The 22,119-nt window shown below is 39.8% G+C and overlaps 1 protein-coding gene across 1 annotated transcript in view; it reads left to right on the forward strand.

The window, feature by feature from the left end:
- cfh (complement factor H) overlaps positions 1 to 7,287 on the forward strand; it is a 106,957-nt gene extending 99,670 nt beyond the window's left edge. Inside the window, exon 23 of the mRNA XM_062980762.1 lies at positions 6,836 to 7,287. Within this exon, the coding sequence (XP_062836832.1) occupies positions 6,836 to 6,847 (12 nt within the window). The 3' untranslated portion in view covers positions 6,848 to 7,287. The remainder of the gene's footprint in view (positions 1 to 6,835) is intronic.
- The last annotated feature ends 14,832 nt before the right edge of the window (positions 7,288 to 22,119 follow it).

Below are 22,119 nucleotides of genomic sequence, written 5' to 3' on the forward strand. Positions count from 1 at the left end.
ATCCGTATCCCTTCGGCAAACACCTCCCAGCTCCGTGGGACTTTCTGTCTCGCCACTAGCGCTAGTGCTGGGGGTTACAGGCATTTCCGGAAGAGGGGCCGCTGTGGCCGTTTCCTCCACCCTGGCAGCAAAGACCTCCCTTACAAGGTTAACTAGTTGGGCCTTCCACATGGTAAAGTCTTTTGGGCAGACGTTGTACTTTAGCCGGGGATCACACAAGGCCGCCAGCATATGGACTTTGCTGGAAAGAAGTGGCTCTAGGCGTTTCCGTACAGCAAAGGACAACCTCCTCACCACCTCCTGGGCCGGCGGTGTCAGCGGTCCAGCCAGGGAGTCCATTGTTCGACCGGCCCCAAGCCTTTCTAGGTGCCTCCTTAGCCTCAAGACCATGGGCACTGCCTGGCTAAGAAGGGCTTTGGAGTCCGAAAGGGTGTCAGTGGCATGTTTGAATGGCTTTAGTATGTCTACTAGCTGGGAGATGGTGTCCCACTCTTGCTTATTTGGAACAAGTTTGCTAACTGGCGCAACCAAAGTGAACGAGATGCCGTGTACCGCCTTCTGCTGCTCGACCATGCGTTCAAGCATTTTAAAGGTTGAATTCCACCGAGTTGAGACGTCCTGGAGCAGCTTGTGCTGCGGGAGGCCTTCAAGGCTCTGCCTCTCTCTCAGCTGCCGGGCTGCCTTGATGCTCCTCTGGAAGTAGCCCGCAATCTTTCTACAGCGCTCGATCAGCAGGGAGATGTTTGCGTTGCTGGCTGGCTGCTCTTCTGGGCTCTTTAAACCTTCCTTGACGGTATTGTGAAGCATGTGGGCCATGCAGGACACATTCTGAAACCCGGCACTTTCAACCGCTTTGATCATATTTTTCCCAGCGTCAGTCACCATAAAGCCCCTCCTCATTTCTTCTGGCCTATACTGCATCCACTCCCCCATAATGTTTTCCAGAGAGCTGCAGATGGTCTCTGCCTTGTGATCTCGATCAACAACCTCCAACGCGAGGAGTGCCCAACGATGGGATGTATCCATACTGCCTTCCTTCTCCCACCAATGTGCTGTGAGAGAGAGGTAGGAATGGCCTCCTCCCAAGCTTGACCAAATGTCAGAAGTAAAATGGATGTGTCCTCCCATGGCGCTACGCAACATCTGTGAAATGCGTTCCTTACAGCCCTCGTACAAGCCGGGAATTACTTTTCTGGAAAAGGTGTGACGGGAGGGGATTTTGTATCGGGGGCACAGTCGTTTCATAAGGCGTACGAAGCCTTCTTGTTCTACCAGGCGGAAGGGATGGTGATCAAGGGCAATCATCTCTCCCACAGTTTGGGTTATCTGCTGGGGTGTGAGTAATGTTTCCCCCGTTTTCTTTCTGGGTAATGGAATGGCCCAATCCTCCAAGGTGGACTGTGTCTGCCTTCCACCATCTTCACCAGGAGAACTATGTGTGCTAATGCTGCCACTGGAAGGGCTTGCAGTTCCCCCTCGTACCGATACGGAGGGATGGTGTCGCTTCAAGTGAGAACTCAACCCCGAGGTCGAAAGATGTCTCAGGTCTCTGCCTCTGCTGATATTTGTCCCACAGTGCCTACAAACAGCCAAGGTAGCACTCTGAGAGTGCACATGGAAATGGTCCCAAATATAAGACCTAGGCCTCCCCACAGCCACTGTGGGGACGCCCACTGAGATAGGAGTCGTGGGCACCCTTTCGTCAGCTTGAGAAAGTTTTTGTTTGGATAGTACAACCTCCTCTACCTCCTCCTCACTGTCAGTAGCGGGTGGAGGGGTGGGGTTATCTATATCCTCACTATCCACCACCTGTAGTTCCAGGACGGCTAAACCTGTATGTTCCATTGATCGTCCTGTGGTCTCAGCTCTATAAGACAACTGGCTCGGTGTGGAGGGCTGTGTACTCTCTGCATGCGAACAGCCGGCTTCTTCATCAAGACCACCCACTCCCATAGTTCGGCGTTCCAGACGGATGGGACCCACCCTTACTTTTTTGGCCCCCCACAGTGTCCTGGCTGTGCCTTTACCACTATCAGGACTTGCTCCCCCAGACCCGCGTACAGCTGAACGTTTCATGACAGCAGGAGTGTTTTCAGGAGACAGATGGGGGGATGGAAAGGTGTCGTGGAAGTGTTGAAAAATATTTCTTGTTTCTTGATTGGCAACGTGTTATGTTATTACTATCTTAACTGCCGCAAAACCGTCTATGTATTTTTTAGCTAATTTTATTTTTTTACAAGGGGATACCTGTACTTTCTAGTTCTGCCAAGGAATAATGGGAGCTGCAGTTGTTTTTGGCAAAGTTGGCTTTTGAAACACACAGGAAGCGACCCTTTCACGGAGAGACCGCCCTATTTGAGCAATGAGGCCAAAAGTGGTTCCCTTTTTCCCCAAAAAGGATTTTTGGAGTTCTACCAAGGAATAATGGGAGCTGCAGTTGTTTTTGGCAAAGTTGGCTTTTGAAACACACAGGAAGCGACCCTTTCACGGAGAGACCGCCCTATTTGAGCAATGAGGCCAAAAGTGGTTCCCCTTTTCCCCAAAAAGGATTTTTGGAGTTCTGCCAAGGAATAATGGGAGCTGCAGTTGTTTTTGGCAAAGTTGGCTTTTGAAACACACAGGAAGCGACCCTTTCACGGAGAGACCGCCCTATTTGAGCAATGAGGCCAAAAGTGGTTCCCTTTTTCCCCAAAAAGGATTTTTGGAGTTCTGCCAAGGAATAATGGGAGCTGCAGTTGTTTTTGGCAAAGTTGGCTTTTGAAACACACAGGAAGCGACCCTTTCACGGAGAGACCGCCCTATTTGAGCAATGAGGCCAAAAGTGGTTCCCTTTTTCCCCAAAAAGGATTTTTGGAGTTCTGCCAAGGAATAATGGGAGCTGCAGTTGTTTTTGGCAAAGTTGGCTTTTGAAACACACAGGAAGCGACCCTTTCACGGAGAGACCGCCCTATTTGAGCAATGAGGCCAAAAGTGGTTCCCTTTTTCCCCAAAAAGGATTTTTGGAGTTCTGCCAAGGAATAATGGGAGCTGCAGTTGTTTTTGGCAAAGTTGGCTTTTGAAACACACAGGAAGCGACCCTTTCACGGAGAGACCGCCCTATTTGAGCAATGAGGCCAAAAGTGGTTCCCTTTTTCCCCAAAAAGGATTTTTGGAGTTCTACCAAGGAATAATGGGAGCTGCAGTTGTTTTTGGCAAAGTTGGCTTTTGAAACACACAGGAAGCGACCCTTTCACGGAGAGACCGCCCTATTTGAGCAATGAGAGGCCAAAAGTGGTTCCCTTTTTCCCCAAAAAGGATTTTTGGAGTTCTACCAAGGAATAATGGGAGCTGCAGTTGTTTTTGGCAAAGTTGGCTTTTCAAACACACAGGAAGCGACCCTTTCACGGAGAGACCGCCCTATTTGAGCAATGAGGCCAAAAGTGGTTCCCTTTTTCCCCAAAAAGGATTTTTGGAGTTCTACCAAGGAATAATGGGAGCTGCAGTTGTTTTTGGCAAAGTTGGCTTTTGAAACACACAGGAAGTGACCCTTTCACGGAGAGACCGCCCTATTTGAGCAATGAGGCCAAAAGTGGTTCCCTTTTTCCCCAAAAAGGATTTTTGGAGTTCTACCAAGGAATAATGGGAGCTGCAGTTGTTTTTGGCAAAGTTGGCTTTTGAAACACACAGGAAGCGACCCTTTCACGGAGAGACCGCCCTATTTGAGCAATGAGGCCAAAAGTGGTTCCCTTTTTCCCCAAAAAGGATTTTTGGAGTTCTACCAAGGAATAATGGGAGCTGCAGTTGTTTTTGGCAAAGTTGGCTTTTTATTCAGAGACCCTGGCACGGAGAAAAACAGCCCTGCATGAGGCAAGGGCCAAATCACCATTGCTGGCCGTGTGGGAAAATTGCAAACGCCAATCTCGTGAGGAAAAAAACACCCACAGGCCCTTTGCAAAAAATTATAAAAGCAACACCCAACACCCAACTGTTTCCCCACACCTCCCAAACTCACCCACCCAAAGTTTTCTCCCGGTCTTCAGCCTAGCTCAGCTCTAGAAAACAGCCAAGGAGGCTGTGACGCAGCAAAGTTTACTGCCTGCCTGCCCAAACTCCCTTCCACCCTCTTCAGAATCCCCGGAGCGAATGAGCCACGAGGCTGACTGCAGGCTCTTTTCATTCAGGACGTCCTACCAGCCCCTCCCCCTGGTTTAACGTGCTCTCTGATTGGCCACAAGGTGCCAACAACACGCTAGGTTGCCCCAGTGCCATTAAACAAGTTTGGGTGATTTGCAAAAGCATTTTTTAAAAACGAAAAAAAAGGCGCCATAACGGAAAACGGCCAATCGCGGTTCGAAACCGCAATATCCAGGAGTGTGGACAACCAAGGTTCAATATTGCTTCAAAACTAACGAAAATAACGAATCAATAACGGTAAACGGGGAAAACGAATTATTTGAGCAAGCCTAATGTAGATATTAAAAAGCATGGGGGACAGAATGGAACCTTGCGGGACCCCACAGGTCAAAGGCCAGGGGTCCGAGCAGGTGTCCCCCAGCTTCACCATCTGGGATCAGCCCTCCAGGAAGGACTGGAGCCACTGCAAAGCAGTACCCCCAAGGCCCATCCCGGAGAGCTGTCCCAGAAGGATACCATGGTTGATGGTCTCGAAAGCTGCTGAGATGTCTAAGAGAACCAACAGGGACACACTCCCCCTGTCAAGCTCTCTACGGAGGTCATCCACCAAGGCGAACAAAGCCATCTCAATGTCATGACCAGGCCTGAAGCCAAACTGGAATGGGTCAAGATAATCGGTTTCATCCAAGAATCCCTGGAGTTGAGAGGCCACCACATGCTCCAGAACCTTGCCTAAGAATGGGAGGTTTGAAATTTGTCGATAGTTCGATAGAATAGAGGAATCAAGGGATGCCTTTTTTAGAATAGGTCTAATAGTTGCCTGTTTCAGGCTGGATGGAAAATGCCCTTGTTCCAGTGATGAACTGATAATTCTCAAAAACCAATCAACCAACCCCTCCCCTCTTTCACCATTAGGAGAGGGAAGCAGCAGGAAGAAAGCAGAGTTCTCTGGGGAACAGACTGAGAAAGCACAGAATTCTGGGAAATGTAGTTTGGGAAGGAAGGTGCCTTATGCCAGAAAATTCAAAAGGCCATACCCTAAACTGCATTTTACCAGAATTCCGTTCAGCATCAGAAAGCCCCAATCAGAAGAGGGGAGAGATTTGTCCCTCCATAGAAGCAGCCAACCAGAATTCCAATAAATTGTTGAATCTGCAAAGAGGAGGAGTGAATGGTCATTCTAGTAAGTAAATCTCTGTGCTGAGCTGGGAATAAACCCCTAAATGGAAATTCTATTGGTTAATATGAGAGACATTCAATGAGATAGCTGTTGTGGCTTCTTAAAAAAAGGTTTTTTTGTCAAAAAATTAAAAATCCCTAAAATCAGTATGAATTTTTCTGAAAGTTGGGGGAATGATTCCCTTTTATCTTGTGTTATTTTATAGAAAAGTCAATGGGGATAGCTCTTGCAGTTTTTGTTTAAAATATTGTGTATATAAACTTTAAAAATTCCCCAAAAATCTGTGGATAAGTGAAACATTCTGAAATTTGATGGGCTAATGTGTTCTACCATTGAAGCAAGTTTCACCTCAATAACTGTAAAAATGAGGGAGAAAGGAGCCCCTGAATTTTCCGCACTTGCTCAATTACTATAATGAAAAGTAACAACATTTCACTATTGATACTTTAGAAACACTTTAGAAATAAAACACCGGCACCCCTAATTTTGTAATGAGTTTTAAAACTTTTTTCATTGATTGCACAACCTAATAGAGACATAAATATCAATCTCTCTTTTCTTTTATTAGTTAAGCATTGTGAATAGATAAACCATGTGTTTCTTCTTGATCAACTTGTCTGTCCTTTTTACATCTTAGACCTAGCATAGAAATGTAAAGAATATTCAAGTGTTTATCCTCAGTAAAAGTGATAATTATCTGAAAACATTTCCTTAAAAACCCTCAGTTATCTTGCAATATTTATTTATTTATTTCCTCATTTAGGAGAGTAAACAGATTGATGTATTTTTTTAAAAAAAAATCAATAACAGGAAAAACACATGAGATTATTAGCATAGAGCTTATAGTTTTGCACAAGTTATTCTTGATCATTTTTGCTCAAAATTCAGGGAAATTGTACAAAGCATTGTTTAGCAATATTTTAATTAAAACAGTCCCAATGTAAAAACTTGAATATGAATCAAACTCATATAATGTTCCCCAGGAAAGAGAACACTTCTAAAATATTTGATTTTTGTGTAAAAGAATTAAATTATATCCTTCTAGTAACATGTATCTGTGCTACAGTTTAAAACTACAGGCATCTGTTTTTTGCCAGTGATGCTCTTAATTTGATGAGTGGGGGATAGTATTGCATAGCTGATTTAAATTAATTGTTCAACAAAATTAATAGAAATATATCAACATTTGAAAACATTTAATGTCACCAATGATTTGTCCAGGATGGCTGTGTGGCTGGGGAGTAGACTAGATGGCCTTTTACATTCTCTTCTAATTCTTAGATTCTACCCCAACAATTTAAAAATTGATGCCTTTTTTAAAAAGGCTATTTCTTGTCAGTGAAGAGAGCAGGCCTTAACATGCCTAGAATGAAACCAACTTATAGTACTCCAATACTAACATTTGCGTATACAGCATTATTTTGAAGCAATATGTGAATCACATTAAAAACTATTCTGTTTTAGATTAAGAATTATCCACATAACAAATAGTTATTCAAAACATGTGCTTGTAATCTTACCTGTTCACTTTGTCTTTTACAGGCGCAAATATAAGGAATGGGGAGAAGTCTACAAGGAAGATTTTTAGCAAACATGTCACCATCAGAAAATATAGATGAATTATCTTTAATAGCTTAAAATTACTCTATATAATTGAAATTAACATTATTCAAAGATTATACACAGCTACTTTTAATGGTCAGTGAACCTTTTAATGGACAAATAGTTTTTAGAAAACAAAACTCCAATATTTATAAAGTGTGAAGTTATTGGAAGCATAGGAGTAGCCCATTTTAAATTTCCAAACAATCAAGTGTTTTGAAAGAGGAAAAATAAACCAAAAGCTGAAAACATATCTAATGTGAGTGTGCACTCATAACGGGGTTTAACAGGCTAAAAAATACAGTAGCTTTATATAATTTTAGTAGTTACATTTTGTTTGTAAGATGTTTGTGTATTTTGAAAAATAAAATAAAAAGCACCTATTTGCAAAAGTGATTTTCTTTATTGCTGCAAAACTGTAAGGCCCTCCAATTCAGCTTTGGAAGAACCAGAATCATTTGTCTGACACGTTTATGGACAACTGGGATGGAGGGAAGTTGTTTAGAGAAACAGAGATAAAAGTCTGTGAAAACTTAGAAACGGGAACCAGAAACTGGGTGGAGATAGGGGATAGAAAATTGATTGCTTTGGGAATGAATTTACATTGGAATGTGGGATGGTAAAGAAACCACGTCAAAGAGAAGCATACTATAAAGACAAGGGCAATCAGGAGAATGTCAGAACTAGCTTTCTTTTGGGTTGCTGTGAGTTTTCGGGCTGTATGGCCATGTTCCAGAAGCATTCTTTCTTGACGTTTCGCCCATATCTATGGCAGGCATCCTCCACACTGCTTTCAGAGTGTTGTTCTTTATTTACTATTCTAATTTTTGAGGGGGGTTTTTTAATATTGGTGCCCAGATTTTATTCATTTTCATGGTTTCCTACTTTCTGTTGAAATAGTCCACATGCTTGTGGATTTCAATGGCTTCTCTGTGTAGTCTGACATGATAGTTGTTGGAGTGGTCAAGCATTTCCGTGTTCTCAAATAATATACTGTGTCCATCAAGTGCTCTGCTATGGCTGACTTCTCTGGTTGAATTAGTCTGCAGTGCCTTTCATGTTCCTTGATTTGTATTTGGGCAACGCTGCGCTTGGTGGTCCCTATGTAGACTTGTTCACAGCTGCATGGTATACAGTAGACTCCTGTAGAGGTGAGAGGATCCCTCTTGTCTTTTGCTGAACGTGGCATTTGTTGGATTTTCTTAGTGGGTCTGTAGATAGTTTGTAGTTTGTGTTTCCTCATCAGATTCCTTAATCAGTCAGTGGTTCCCTTGATGTATGGTAAGAACACTTTTCCTCTGGGTGGATCTTTGTCTTTACTCTCATGGCTTGTTCTTGAAAATGAACAAAATCTGTCTACCAGTATTTAAAAAAAACTCTCAAATAAGGACAGTAAATAAAGAACAACAGGGGAATGAATAAATCAGGACTAGCTAATACCTCCCAACAAAGGATTCCCCCAGACAAGAATCATACAGGCCTTGAAACTGCAAGGCTTTGCAATGCTAATCAAGATGATTAATTGCAACATTCACACTTGCCTCCAATAGACAAGAGTTCTTTCTCCCACCCTGGATTTTCCAGAGACATATAAACCTCCCTTGCCTAGTTTCCAAAAAAAGCTCCATTTGCAAAAGTGATTTTTGCAACTTATTGGAGATAAACATCTCCATGAGTTGACATATCCCAGCTTCCGCTGTTCGATTTGCTAATATGCCTATACACATATTTGACCCCTGGTTGGTTAAAAACATTTTATTTATATTTAACAATTATATTGTGGAAATTACATTATTAATTAAGATAAAATAAAAATCATTTGTATGATTGCTTCCCCTTCCTTCCCGTTCCCAAATCAATCAATCTATCTGTCTGTCTGTCTGTGTGTGCATAAAACACATTTACTTCAGAACAATGCCTACTATAATTGCTCCCCATTACACTATTTCCCTTCTTCCCCTCTCCCCTCCCATTGTAGTGACAACCTGTCCTTTGGGTTGAAGGTATTCATATACAACCTTACCCTTCCTCTCAGTAAAACATTCACCCATTCTTCCTTCCAACACAAGAATCATTATCTAAAATTACAAGAAAAATGTCTAACAAATACTACCTCTCTCACACTGATTATTTCATTCAAGAATTGATGCTTTCTGCTGCCAAAACTCAGGATGCAGATGCTCTAGGGCAACAGTGATCGTCTACTTTCAGTTCTTCCTAGACTCCCAGCTATTGTACTTCATAAAATAACATAGAGAGGAAGGAGAAAGCTTGTTTTCTGCTGCCCTGGAGACTAGGATGCGGAACAATGGCTTTAAACTACAGGAAAAGAGATTCCACCTGAACATCAGGAAGAACTTGCTCACTGTGAGGGCTGTTCGGCAGTGGAACTCTCTCCCCCGGACTGTGGTGGAGGCTCTTTCTTTGGAGGCTTTTAAGCAGAGGCTGGATGGCCATCTGTCGGGGGTGCTTTGAATGCGATTTCCTGCTTCTTAGCAGCGGGTTGGACTGGATGGCCCATGAGGTCTCTTCCAGCTCTATTATTCTATGATTCTAAGATTCTATGATTCTACAGAGCCCACATTGTGTTCCCATTGTCCTGTTATCAAGTGTGATAGAAAATGCCATACCACCACTAGGGTTGAGTCAGATCCCACTATAATTAGATCAGATTTTGCCTGTGAAATTTGAGGGGTGTGTATATTTCATAACAAAGAGAAAAAAATGGCCCTCATCACTTGCTCATTAGATTATATTGAATGGTGGCTTTCATGTTAGTGGAGCAGTGCATCTATTCTGACTTATAATCCAAAATCCATATCCAAACTGCAGAACTAACCCATATATAGGCTCATCACCTTCCAATGTGGGTTTATAACCTAGAGCAAAATCAATCTTCCCCTAGAAGCCACCAGCTGCTATTCCCCCATTATTTCTAGACTACTGATGCACAGCAAAATAAACTAGTCATAAGTTAATATATTTAGTAGGATAGCTTTCTTCTTTTTATGTCCAGGTGGTAATATAATATCAATTGCTGAAATAGCACTTTGATCATTGATTCCAGAACTGCACCACAAAACCCAGCAATTTTACTGAAAGGTTTTTCGCCCCACATCAAGTTTGTGACCAGGATTCCAGTAATGTCATGGTCAGGTTGCCAAAAACAACAGCAGATAACCAATTACATCAGGTTAGAAAATACAATAAAATGAAAGACCTTTGGAGTGTATGTGTTGTTGAAAGAGAAGATCGTGTTTGGCAGATCTGGGAAGACTCTTCAAGACTATGAGGAACTGGCTGATCTGTATTGTCCTGTTTCTTGTATGGACATGCTGCATTTCCCAAGGTAGTAAGTTATGAAGAAAAATGGGAATATTCAATTTAAAGAGGAAATTGTTGGGGAATACATTATAAAAATGTTGCTTTTATGAGGCTTCTAGTGAAAAGGAATTAATTCAATGTTATATTGAATATTCCAACATTAAGTGAAAACATTACTTTTCAATAAAGCCAGTGGGATTTAACTGATTCCTTTGAAAATATACATGATATTACACTGTTTAACCTTCCACTCCACCTTTAATAGCAGCACAAGCATTTTACTGACAGTGCAGTTTATTCCCCTTTCTATTCCCAGCTCTCTTCCAAGACTTCAACTGTTAGGTCAAAACAAAACTCATACAAGCTACTTCACTCAGATTAGCTCCTTCGAATCCTAGTAGTTACCTGTTAAAATGTGGTCATGAGGAATAAGATTTCTAAATCCCATCTTATCTAGTTGAATAGTCTATATTTTGTCAAAATTTATCCTGACAACACTGGGAGAGATGACATGAAACTTTTGTGTCAGAGTGCTTCAAAACGGAGAATTCTCTGCAAACAATGCTGATCTGAAAAACCTATGTTGCAATGAATAATTTCAGTAGTTTTCTTGAAGAAAGTATTCAAAAACCATACTTTTTTAAAGGCTATTCGCAGTGCAGGAGGCGTTCTATGTATTCTGCTGGAAAATGTGATTTCAATGCAATAACACTAATTTCTGTGCAGAAAATGCTGTTTTATGGACAAAAAATGCCCTTTTCTATGCAAATCAACCATGTCCATTTTAGCAAAAGTGAATAGATCTGTGATGGGCATTTAACGAGAAAAGCACACATTTTTAAAGAGTTTTCTGATTTTTTTTTCAGATAATTCTTTCTTTTTTTTAGTACCAACTGTCTTGTTAGTTAATTGCATCCTCAATCAACTGTAATATTTTGCTCTAATAGTCTTCAGCCATGCTGTTTTGTATATGACCATGCAATGTTTCAATTCCCCTTTCTATATGTTTTGGTTTAAAAACCATATGCGCTTAAATCTTTATTTATTTATTTATTTATTTACAATATTTCTTTCCCGCTTTTCTCAACCCCAAAAGGGACTCAAGGCAGCTTTACATATTGGCAGCTATTCGATGCCTTAAACACAATACAAAGTTAAATGGACATTTAAAATAGAATAATAAGATACAATTAAAACAATTAGAGACATTTAAAAACCATGCAATAACAATTAATCACCAGATCCACAAGCCTAATCTGGACTGTTCCTATATTCATAGGCCTGGTCACAAAGCCACATTTTTACTCTCTTATGAAAGATCCAGAGGGAGGGGACTAATCTAATATCCCTGGGCAGGGAGTTCCATAGCCGAGGGGCAACCACTGAGAAGGCCCTGTCTCTCATCCCCACCAATTGCACCTGTGAAGAAGGTAGGACCAAGAGCAGGACCTGCCCGGATGGTCTTAAAGTCTGTGATGGTTCATAAAAGAAGATACATTCAGTCATGTAAGCTGTGCCAGAACCGTTTAGGGCTTTATAAGCCAAAGACAGCACTTTGAATTATGCTCGGTAGCAGACTAGCAGCTAGTGGAACTGACACAACAAGCGGGTTGTATGCTCCCTTTACACCGTTCTGGTGAGCAATCTGGCTGCCACCTGTTGAACCATTTGAAGTTTCTGAGCAGTCTTCAAAGGCAACCCCACATACAGCATGTTGCAGTAATCTATTTGAGATATAGCCAGAGTGTGGACTAAGTATGTATATTGAAATGATTGGACTCTCCCTGCCATTATCCATATAATAGGGTAGAGAGGTCTAGGTGGCGTCACTATTTATTAGCTGCTATTCATATTTTGGAAGGTAAAAGGAAGAGGGATCGACCAAGGGAAAGATGGATGGATGGCATCCTTGAAGTGACTGGCTTGACAGTGAAGGAGCTGGAGGTGGCAATGGACAAAAAGGACCTCTGGCGTGGGATGATCCATGAGGTCATGAAAAGTCGGAAGCAACTGAATGAATAAACAACAACATTCATCTTTTACTAGTTACATTTAATGTCTCCAGGTGTATAACCTAGGATCTTTCCATTGTATGAAAAAGAGGTGCAGAAAATGACCGTATATTTTGGCTGTTCTTAAGGGATAAATATTTGCTTTTGCAGACCTTTTCAAACTCATTTATCTATATGAGACTGCCTAGATTTCAATGGGGATTACCTGAGATTGTATTATTGAGATGTGTCTTTCAGCTGCATATGGTAAATGATTTCTCCTATACTTTGTCCTTTTTAAAATCCAAAACGTAACCTACTTTGTGGATAGCCTTTGTATCATTTCTTTTGATTTCCTGTTTAGACATTGTACTACTTTACCATGATGTACAGGAATACTATAATATAATTACTCCATAATCAAATATATCATTGTAGATCTTGAAATGCCATGTGGCCGTCCGCCTGCCATTCAACATGGAGATATTTTAGAGCTTCTTAAAGCAGATTATTCATCAGGTGAAATCGTGACATACAAATGCCAACCATTCTATGTAATAAGAGGATCATCGGAAGTACATTGTGTGAATGGTAATTGGACAGAATTGCCAGTATGTATAGGTATGGGGAAAACTTTACTCTTCCACTTTATTATTGTTTTGCAGTCTGCTATAAATGTGAGAGTATGTGGATTTCATGGTTTGAGAATGCTGCTAAGTGATGCTCACATTACAGAAAGGATGATTTCCCTAATTCCTTCAGGGAAATACAGTGTGAAGTAATGTTCAGAAATGTTTCTTCAAAGTGGCACTAGAGCTGCAAAGGGGAATGGGAATTAATGGAGACCATCTCATAACCATTTTTTGTCCAATGTGGAGTCTCTAATGGAATGGCCAATTTTGTTAGAATTCTGTCATTTTAGTTTTCAATGGAGCTGATTTACTAAAAAAAAAAAATTTAGATTCCTGAGATGGTACAGTGGCCATTCTATTAAGAAGCAGTCACTTTATATGATTTGGGGTTCTCTTAAAGATAGGTATGATTCCTGAGCACAGCTCTATAGAACTCTCTCCTAGGCAAGCTTCATCAAACAGAATGACAAAAATACCCAAAGATTTAAAGTGACTTTTCTGCCTACAACTGCCAAAGTGGCTTTCCACATTTTTTGAGGCAGTTAGTGCTTATGAACATTCCATGCTTATGCTTGCTCTAAATTCAAGAAAAGCATGTGGATGTATGAAAACATTCTGTAAACTATCTAACCAGAACCATCATCCTGTACATTCATATACAGTAGAGTCTCACTTATCCAGCATAAACAGGCTAGCAGAACATTGGATAAGCAAAAATGTTGAATAATAAGGAGGGATTAAGGACAAGCCTATTAAACGTCAAATTACATTATGATTTTACAAATTAAGCACCAAAACATCATGTTTTATAACATTTTTATGACAGAAAAAGCAGTTCAATACACAGTAACATTATATAGTAATTACTATATTTACAAATTTAACACCAAAACATTGCAATGTATTGAAAACATTGACTACAAAAACATTGGCTACTAACAAATTGACTACAAATAAAGATAGAATTGAATTTAAATCCATAAAAGGTTCAGTCCTTGCTGCCTAGAGAAACAGCTGTGGATCCAGGCGGGAAGCAGACTGCGTTGGATAATCCAGAACGTTTGATAAGCAAATGTTGGATAAGTGAGACTCTACTGTAGCTAAAACAAATATCTTCATATAAAATAGGTCATGCCAGGACTTATGATTCTGACAGCAATTTTGCAGGCCACAAAGTCCATATTGCTTTTCTGTAACATAATTATGTATTATGTGCAGAACGTTAGTTAAAATTCCTTTCTAGCCATGCCTATGGGTTGCAAATATGTCAATGCAACACATAGGATGGCTGCACAATCTCTAATCAATTTAAGCAAAACAATGAAAACCCAAGTAACTTGCTAGACTAGGAGTATGATTCTTTTTGGTAGTGCAATAACTACCAGGTTCAATTTCTGGAGAAATTAAGATCCAGCTAGGGAACTGAGTAATTTAACTTGTTGAAAAGCTGCATTTGGTGAATAAAAGCTGCATTTGGTGAATAAATTTTGAAGAGATTACACTTGATCTCACAAACAGAGTAATTAAGAGACAGGCAGAAATGGAATAATGAGCCTCATGCCCATATACAGGGTCTAGTGTGGAAAGTGCATACAAAGTGACTTTAATTGATACTGAACTAGCAATAAATGAACATACACATATATAATGTATGAATTCTAATGTAAAAAAACTCAAATCAGAAGTAGACTCTCCTTTTCAGCTTCTAGAAACAAATTAGAAAGATGTTGGATAGCAGGACTGGTAAAGAAGGTCTTCCCGAAAACTTGTAGAATTACAGCCAAGAAGAGTAAATACAATTGCCTATTACAAAGCAGTCACCACATTCTGGATCAGGCAGTATCATCTTTGTACATTCTGGATCAGGCAGTATCATCCTCCACATTAGCACTTTTAACGTTTGAGGATTTGATTATTCACAGATAAGATTTAAAATGTTCTGTCCAGGAGTCTCTGTTTCTCGAGTGCAGGGGTTCCCAACCTTTGGTCCTCCAGTTGTCTTAGGCCCCTTCTACACTGCCATAGAAAATCCAGATTATCTGCTTTGTACTGGGTTATATGGCAGTGTAGACTCATACAATCCAGTTGAAAGCATGTGGATTATCTGATTTGATAATCTGGGTTATATGGCAGTGTAGAAGAGGCATTAGCCTTAAACTCCCAGAAATCCCAGCTAGGAATTGTGGGAGCTGAAGTCCAAAATACCAAAGGACCAAAATACCTGGAGGAACCACTGCTGTAGTGTGACTATAGTCAACTTCTTTCAGCCATACTGGATGATTGGTGGTTTCTAGGATTTTTTAAATACATTATTGCAATTCTGTGGTCAGATTCCAGCAAACGTTGGCCATAGTGTCATGCTGGAAGACCTGGAAATTGCTAGAAAGTTATCCTCTCAGCTAAAATATTGCAATCTATATATATAAAAGAGTAATGGCATCAGGGCAGTGGACAAAACAACAAAAGTACAGGCCCCCCAACCTCAAAATTTGACAACACAACCCATCATCCATGGCACTAGGTTGATACAACAAAAAGAAAAGAAAAATAAAGTCCTAATTAGAGAGAGAGTAATAATTGTTTTTATCCAATTGCTGCCAGTTAGAGTGCTAAGCTCCGCCCACTTGGTTTCCTAGCAACCTACTCAGCTCACGGGACAGGCACAGTTAGGCCTCACTTAGGCATTTTCCATAGATTATCTGATTTTAACTGGATTAAATGGCAGTGTAGACTCAAGGCCCTTCCACACAGCTATATTACCCATTTATAATCTTATATTATCTGCTTTGAACTGGATTATCTTGAGTCCACACTGCCAGATAATTCACTTCAGTGTGCATTTTATACAGCTGTGTAGAAGGGGCCTCATATAATCCAGTTCTAAGCAGATATAAGATTATAAATATACAGTAGAGTCTCACTTATCCAACATAAACAGGCCGGCAGAGCGTTGGATAAGTGAATATGTTGGATAATAAGAAGAGATTCAGAAAAAGCCTATTAAACATCAAATTAGGTAATGATTATACAAATTAAGCACCAAATATCATGTTATACAACAAATCTGACAGAAAATGTAGTTCGATACTCAGTAATGCTATGTTGTAATTACTGGATTTACAAATTTAGCACCAAAATATCACAATGAATTTAAAACACTGACTACAAAACATTGACTACTAAAAGGCAGACTGCGTTGGATAATCCAGAACTTTGGATAAGCAAATGTTGGATAAGTGAGATTCTACTGTAATATGAAATAATTACTGTGGTAATCCAGAACAACCCAATTCTGCAATGGAGGACACAATCCAAGCACGCCCAACAGATGGCCACCCAGCCTCTCAATAATAATAAGAATAAGAATATCGTACAATCCTAAGGTTAGCAGACACCCCTAAGGATCACCCAGTTCAACTTCCTTATATCATGCAGGAGGACACAATCCAACCACTCCTGACAGATGGCCATCCAATATCTGCACAATAATAACACACATCGAATCATAGCATCAGACAGTTAGGAGACACACCTAAAGGCCATCCACTCCAACTCAACTCTGCCATGGAGGACACAATCCAAGCACTCCCAACAGATGGCCACCCAACCTCTCAATACTAATACTACTACTAATAATAATAATAACATCATACAATCCTAAGGTTTGGAGTTACCCCTAAGGGTTATCCAGATCAACTTCCTTCTACCATGCAGGAGGACACAATCCAAGCGCTCCTGACAGATGGCCATCCAGCCTCTACATAATAATGATGATGATGAAGATGATAATAATAATAATAATAATAATAATAATAATAATAATAATAATAATAGAAGCATAGAATCCAAGAGTTTGGAGAGACTCCTAGGGGCCATCCAGCCCAACCCTTTCTACTATGCAGCTGGACACAACCCAAGCTTTCACAACACATGGACAACGTATAAATACTATACAATACTAAAGGTAAAGGTAAAGGTTTTCCCATTTCCATCTCCATTTCTAAGCCGAAGAGCCGGCGTTGTCCGTAGACACCTCTAAGGTCATGTGGCCGGCATGAATGCATGGAGCGCCCTTACTTTCCTGCCGGAGCGGTACCTATTAATCTACTCACATTTGCATGTTTTTGAACTGTTAGGTTGGCAGGAGCTGGAGCTAACAGCATCCACTCACGCCGCTCCCGGGGTTTGAACCAGGGACCTTTTGGTCTCCAGCTCAGTGCTTTAACGCACTTCGCCACCGGGGCTCCTTATACAATACTACACAGGGACATAGACCCCCTCTATCCTCACCACTTTCACAGTACACAAATAACCAAATGCATACTAAACATAAAGACAACCATACAACAGACATTCAATACTACCACTACCTCAACAAGTTCTCACCAACACCACCAGACAACGCCACAGCAACGCGTGGCCGGGCACAGCTAGTTTCTAATAAATTAACAATAATTATTCAACTGTAACGGCAAACAACTTTCAAGAACACATAAACTCAAAAAGGGAGGAAACACACACCCAAGAGACAAAAAACAAAATAAGAATAAAAGGGAGGGGATTAATGTGTGGGTCGGAAGAGGAAAGAACCCAAAAAAACCCATTAGCCTTCTCCCCTATCATTCACTTTGAAGCAGCATTTTTTGGAGAAACTGGTCTGCAGAGTTTCAAGAGTTTTTGCATATCTGAATCCCAAATAGCCACAGCCTACTATTTGGCCCGGTCTTCCAGGAAGTTGACTATCAATTCATAGGTGGAGAGGACTATAGTTGTGTTGGGGATCTGCTGCATGAGTTGGGCAAAGAGTCCTCAGTAGAAGACCAGGTAACTCTCCTCCCAAAAGATTAGCTGCGCTGTCTGGACAAACATCTTGTATTTCATGGATATTCCATGCCTCTCATGACAGTGAATATGGAGAGCTGACTGTTTTTACTTATTTTAAACAGTCTTTGCCAGTGTTCTGTAAATGTAGTGTTTGTTGCATGATAAGCTGTTCATACTTGCTAATAGCATACTTTCATGAAATGGGAACCTCCACTGTTCAATCAATCTATAAAAAATTATTTGACTTTCTCCTCCTCTAGATCCTTGTATAGTAACTGTAGAAGAAATGAATCGCAACAACATCCAGCTGAAATGGAGAGAAATCGAAAAGCTATATATGAAATCCAGGGACATGGTAGAATTTTCCTGCAAAGATGGTTTTGAGCCACATCCATTGTCTTACATGTTCAGGCAACGTTGCATTGAAGGCCATTTGGTATATCCAAACTGCATACCGGTATGTCTTTTTTGCCATGATAGAGTGGTCTGACACCATGTTTTGGGTTAGATGGAATAACTAGAACTTTATGTAACCAATATGAGTTTCCTACTTGGCATGTAGGAAAAGGGGTAACAACAACAACAACAACAACAACAACAACAACAACAACAACAACAACAACAGCTTTATTTTTGTACCCCTCCTCAATTTCCCTGAAGGGACTCAGGGTGGCCTACATATGGAAAAGTTCAATGGCTTCCAGATCAACTCATGCTCAAGCAGGGCATTCAGCAACAGAAGTCTGATAGACATCTGGCAATGGAGGCACTCTGCAGATGTTCAAACTGCAAATTAGTCCCTCTCCACCAACCATCCAGTGACCGTCTGGCTTTCTTTGTCCCTAAGTCAGGGGTTCTCAAACATTTTCAGTCACAGAGCCCTTTTTGAAGCAAAAGTTTCTTGTTGATACCCAAGAAATGATTATATATTGTATATTATGTTATGTTTTATATATAATGTATACATATCAGGCATGGGCAAACGTTTGGACACATTGCATTTTAAAATTTGACAGACAGGTCAGGCCAGTGGCAAATGGATAGAGAATGTCTGTGTGAACTATTTGAAAAAATGAACAAATTCCTATGCACACTGCAGATATCTCATTTGTGGTGCAAAAAAGAAAACAAAGGAAAGAATGATACAAGATTTAAAATAAAGAACAATTTTAGTGGAATACCCCAGGGGCCATCCAATCTAACTCTAATCAAAGCACCCCTAACAGATGGCCACCCAGTCTTTGCAATAATAATAATAATAATAATAATAATAATAATAATAATAATAATAATAATAATAATAATAATAATAGCAACTCCAGACACCATCCAATACAACCCCAAGGACTCCCCAGAGCACACTTTGAGAACCGCTGTTCTAAAGTTCAAAAGATAGAATAATAGCAATGGGAATAAAATGACTGGTAGCAATTTCAGCATATATCTATAAAGTGTTTAGTAAAAGCATCTCATTATTTTCACTGTTTTATGTTAATTCTTGTGTACAGAATCAATATAATAGGATGATTTGTAAATAAAAACAATGCCTTCTATATTTTGTTTCAGATCAACATATGTGTTTAAAAGCAGTAGTGTAATAAATCAATTCATGCAACTTCTTCATCTTCTTCTTCATATTATTATATTGTTATTTCTTTGTATTTAACAGGCAACTTAACGAGAAGAGCAGAACACACAATTTCAGTAATGTATTTGGTCTTTCAGAGTCACTATTGATCACATCAAATCAACATGCTTTTGCAAATATGTATATATGGACAGAAACCAGCCAAGGGGATAATCAGATGGAGCAGTGGACGCTGAAACCATAATATAAGTGGATTACTTTGAAATAAAATAGTGCAATGTTCTATATGAAATAAACATATATCACTCTGTGACCAATAGGATAACAGTAACACTCTCTCCAAGTTCTACTATCTATTTCTAAGCTCAGTTCCAAAATAATCGAACAGTCTGGTTCATTCAATAGTTAAAAATCTGCAGCTCTCACTTTCTCTCTCTTTCTAATCATTAAGAAATTTGACCTTTATTTATGGTTAACTGCCTTCATGTTAACCTCAACTTATGAATGAGAGACATATAAGTCACCCTGTTATCAAGAGCCATACTCAGGTCTTGCAAACTCACGACCATGGCTTTCTTGATTGAGCCTATCTACCAGTAATGTGTTCCTCCCCTCCTACTGCTTTCTTCCTTAACATGCATTTTTGTTCAATTACCCTTTTTTTCTTCCGTTCTCCTTTCCTTCTTTCTTATTGGATATGGAGAAATTGCTGATTATATGGGCACTTTATATATAATTGATAGTTTTTACTTTCTCTTCAACTTCATTGTAAGACTGTTTGCAGTTAGAACAGCTAGGAAACTGAATCATTGATCTTTGAGTTACAGTACATTGCCTATATATGTGCATTGCATTGCTTTGGTTTTGCTAAATGATTATGGAGTTCCAATATTCTCATGTGGGCATCAAAATCTACATTATCATTTCTGTATTCAACATTGTATTTCAATAAACCATTACATTTGTTTCAGTTATAATTCTACGTCTGTTTTTGTATGATTTGCTGGGGGGAAAATTCAACCTGAAATTAGCCATAACTATTCACAACTGACTCCCAAGCAAAATGGGGAACGGTTGCTATGATTATTGAGTAATCACCTTACCATATTGACAGATTTCCCAGTCGTAGGACACCTCAGCCTCTTTTCAAGCATGGAGAGGACATGTCCCAAGGTTGAAAAGAGGCTGAAATGTTTTGAAAGGAGAGAACCCTGAACAAGGGCCAGCAATTGTGTTCAGAGCTTCTACCTCTTATCACACTTTACTCCCATCTTTACAACTGAAAACCAGATGGGATGGGAACCATCAAAGGTTTCCTGTCCTGTTTCATTGCCCACCCATCAGCAGTCTCTTATATCCGATGGGGTTTGATGCAGAACAATATGATCCCATGGAAAGAAATGGTTTTAACCTGGATCATTGTCTCTTGTATCCTATGGGGTTTGGAGCAGAACCATAGAATCCCATGGAAAGAACTGGTGTCAGTCTCCTTTAATGTAAGGGGCTTTGGGCAGGGCAGGGGGTCTTTTGGTTATTGGATATTGTTGTTTCTCCTGATTTACAAAAAGTAATACTGACCTTGTGATCAATGTAGGATGAATGTATTGAAAGCTCTTAAGTTTTCATATGTGAGTGTGATAGGAGGCAGAACTCCAAACGGGGCAATCCTCTCCCTTAAAGGGGCAGTCACCATGCTTTTCCCTCTCAATGTGACGAGGTGGTGATTGATAGTCTAACATACATTTGACTATCAATCACTACCTCATCATATTGAGAGGGGAAAGCATGGGTGACTGCCCCTTTAAGGGAGAAAATTGCCCCGTTTGGAGTTCTGCCTCCCATCACACTCACATATGGAAACTTAAGAGCTTTCAATACATTCATCCTACATTTATCACAAGGTCAGTATTATTTTTTTATTTTACTGTAGTCCATATAAATGCTATATGGAATATATCAATACAATTTGGCTATTCATCCTTTGCTCACCTAACATTCAGAGAAAATAGCAATACAGTATATGGAAGCCTTTTTGTGGTTAGCAATTTAAAAAACTGCATTCAGGCTTTGCAAAACGAAATCCTACACGGAAATATTTTAGTCCTTTCTAAGCTGTAGAATGGGGATGAAAAAATTGATGGAAAGATGCCTACAAATTGTGGGTAGCCTAGTGATAATTTTTGCAACTTTTGGAAAAGAAGAATTTTATTTGGTTTATATCCTTTTTTATTGCACAATGACATCTTATCAAATAAAGAATAAACATACAAGCACCACAGAGGAGACATTTCTCTCTTCTGCCTTTGAACAACAACAAAAACAACACCCTTTCCCTCTTAGGAATACAGTAGAGTTTCACTTATCCAAGCTAAATGGGCTGGCAGAAGCTTGGATAAGCGAGTATCTTGGATAATAAGGAGGGATTAAGGAGAAGCCTATTAAACATCAAATTAGGTTATGATTTTACAAATTAAGCACCAAAACATCATGTTATACAACAAATTTGACAGAAAAAGTAGTTCAATATGCAGTAATGCCACATAGTAATTACTGTATTTATGAATTTAGCACCCAAAAATCACGATATATTGAAAACATTGACTACAAAAATGCATTGGATAATCCAGAACGTTGGATAAGTTAATGTTGGATAAGTGAGACTCTACTGTACTTATTAATGAGAAGAAAAGTAGTAGAGTATATCCAAATGGCCAAGATGGCATAAGGGGAGGAATCAAAGATGAATTTACTTGAAAATGGACACTGGCCTTTGAGTATTTAAAGTATTTAAAAAAGAAGGCAAAAATAGATTTTGAAATAGCCTAATGGGGGATTTATTAGTGTAATGATAAGGACAGATTTTTG

The sequence above is a fragment of the Anolis carolinensis genome, chromosome 4, assembly GCF_035594765.1.
Source record: "Anolis carolinensis isolate JA03-04 chromosome 4, rAnoCar3.1.pri, whole genome shotgun sequence".
Classification (NCBI taxonomy): Eukaryota; Metazoa; Chordata; class Lepidosauria; order Squamata; family Dactyloidae; genus Anolis; species Anolis carolinensis.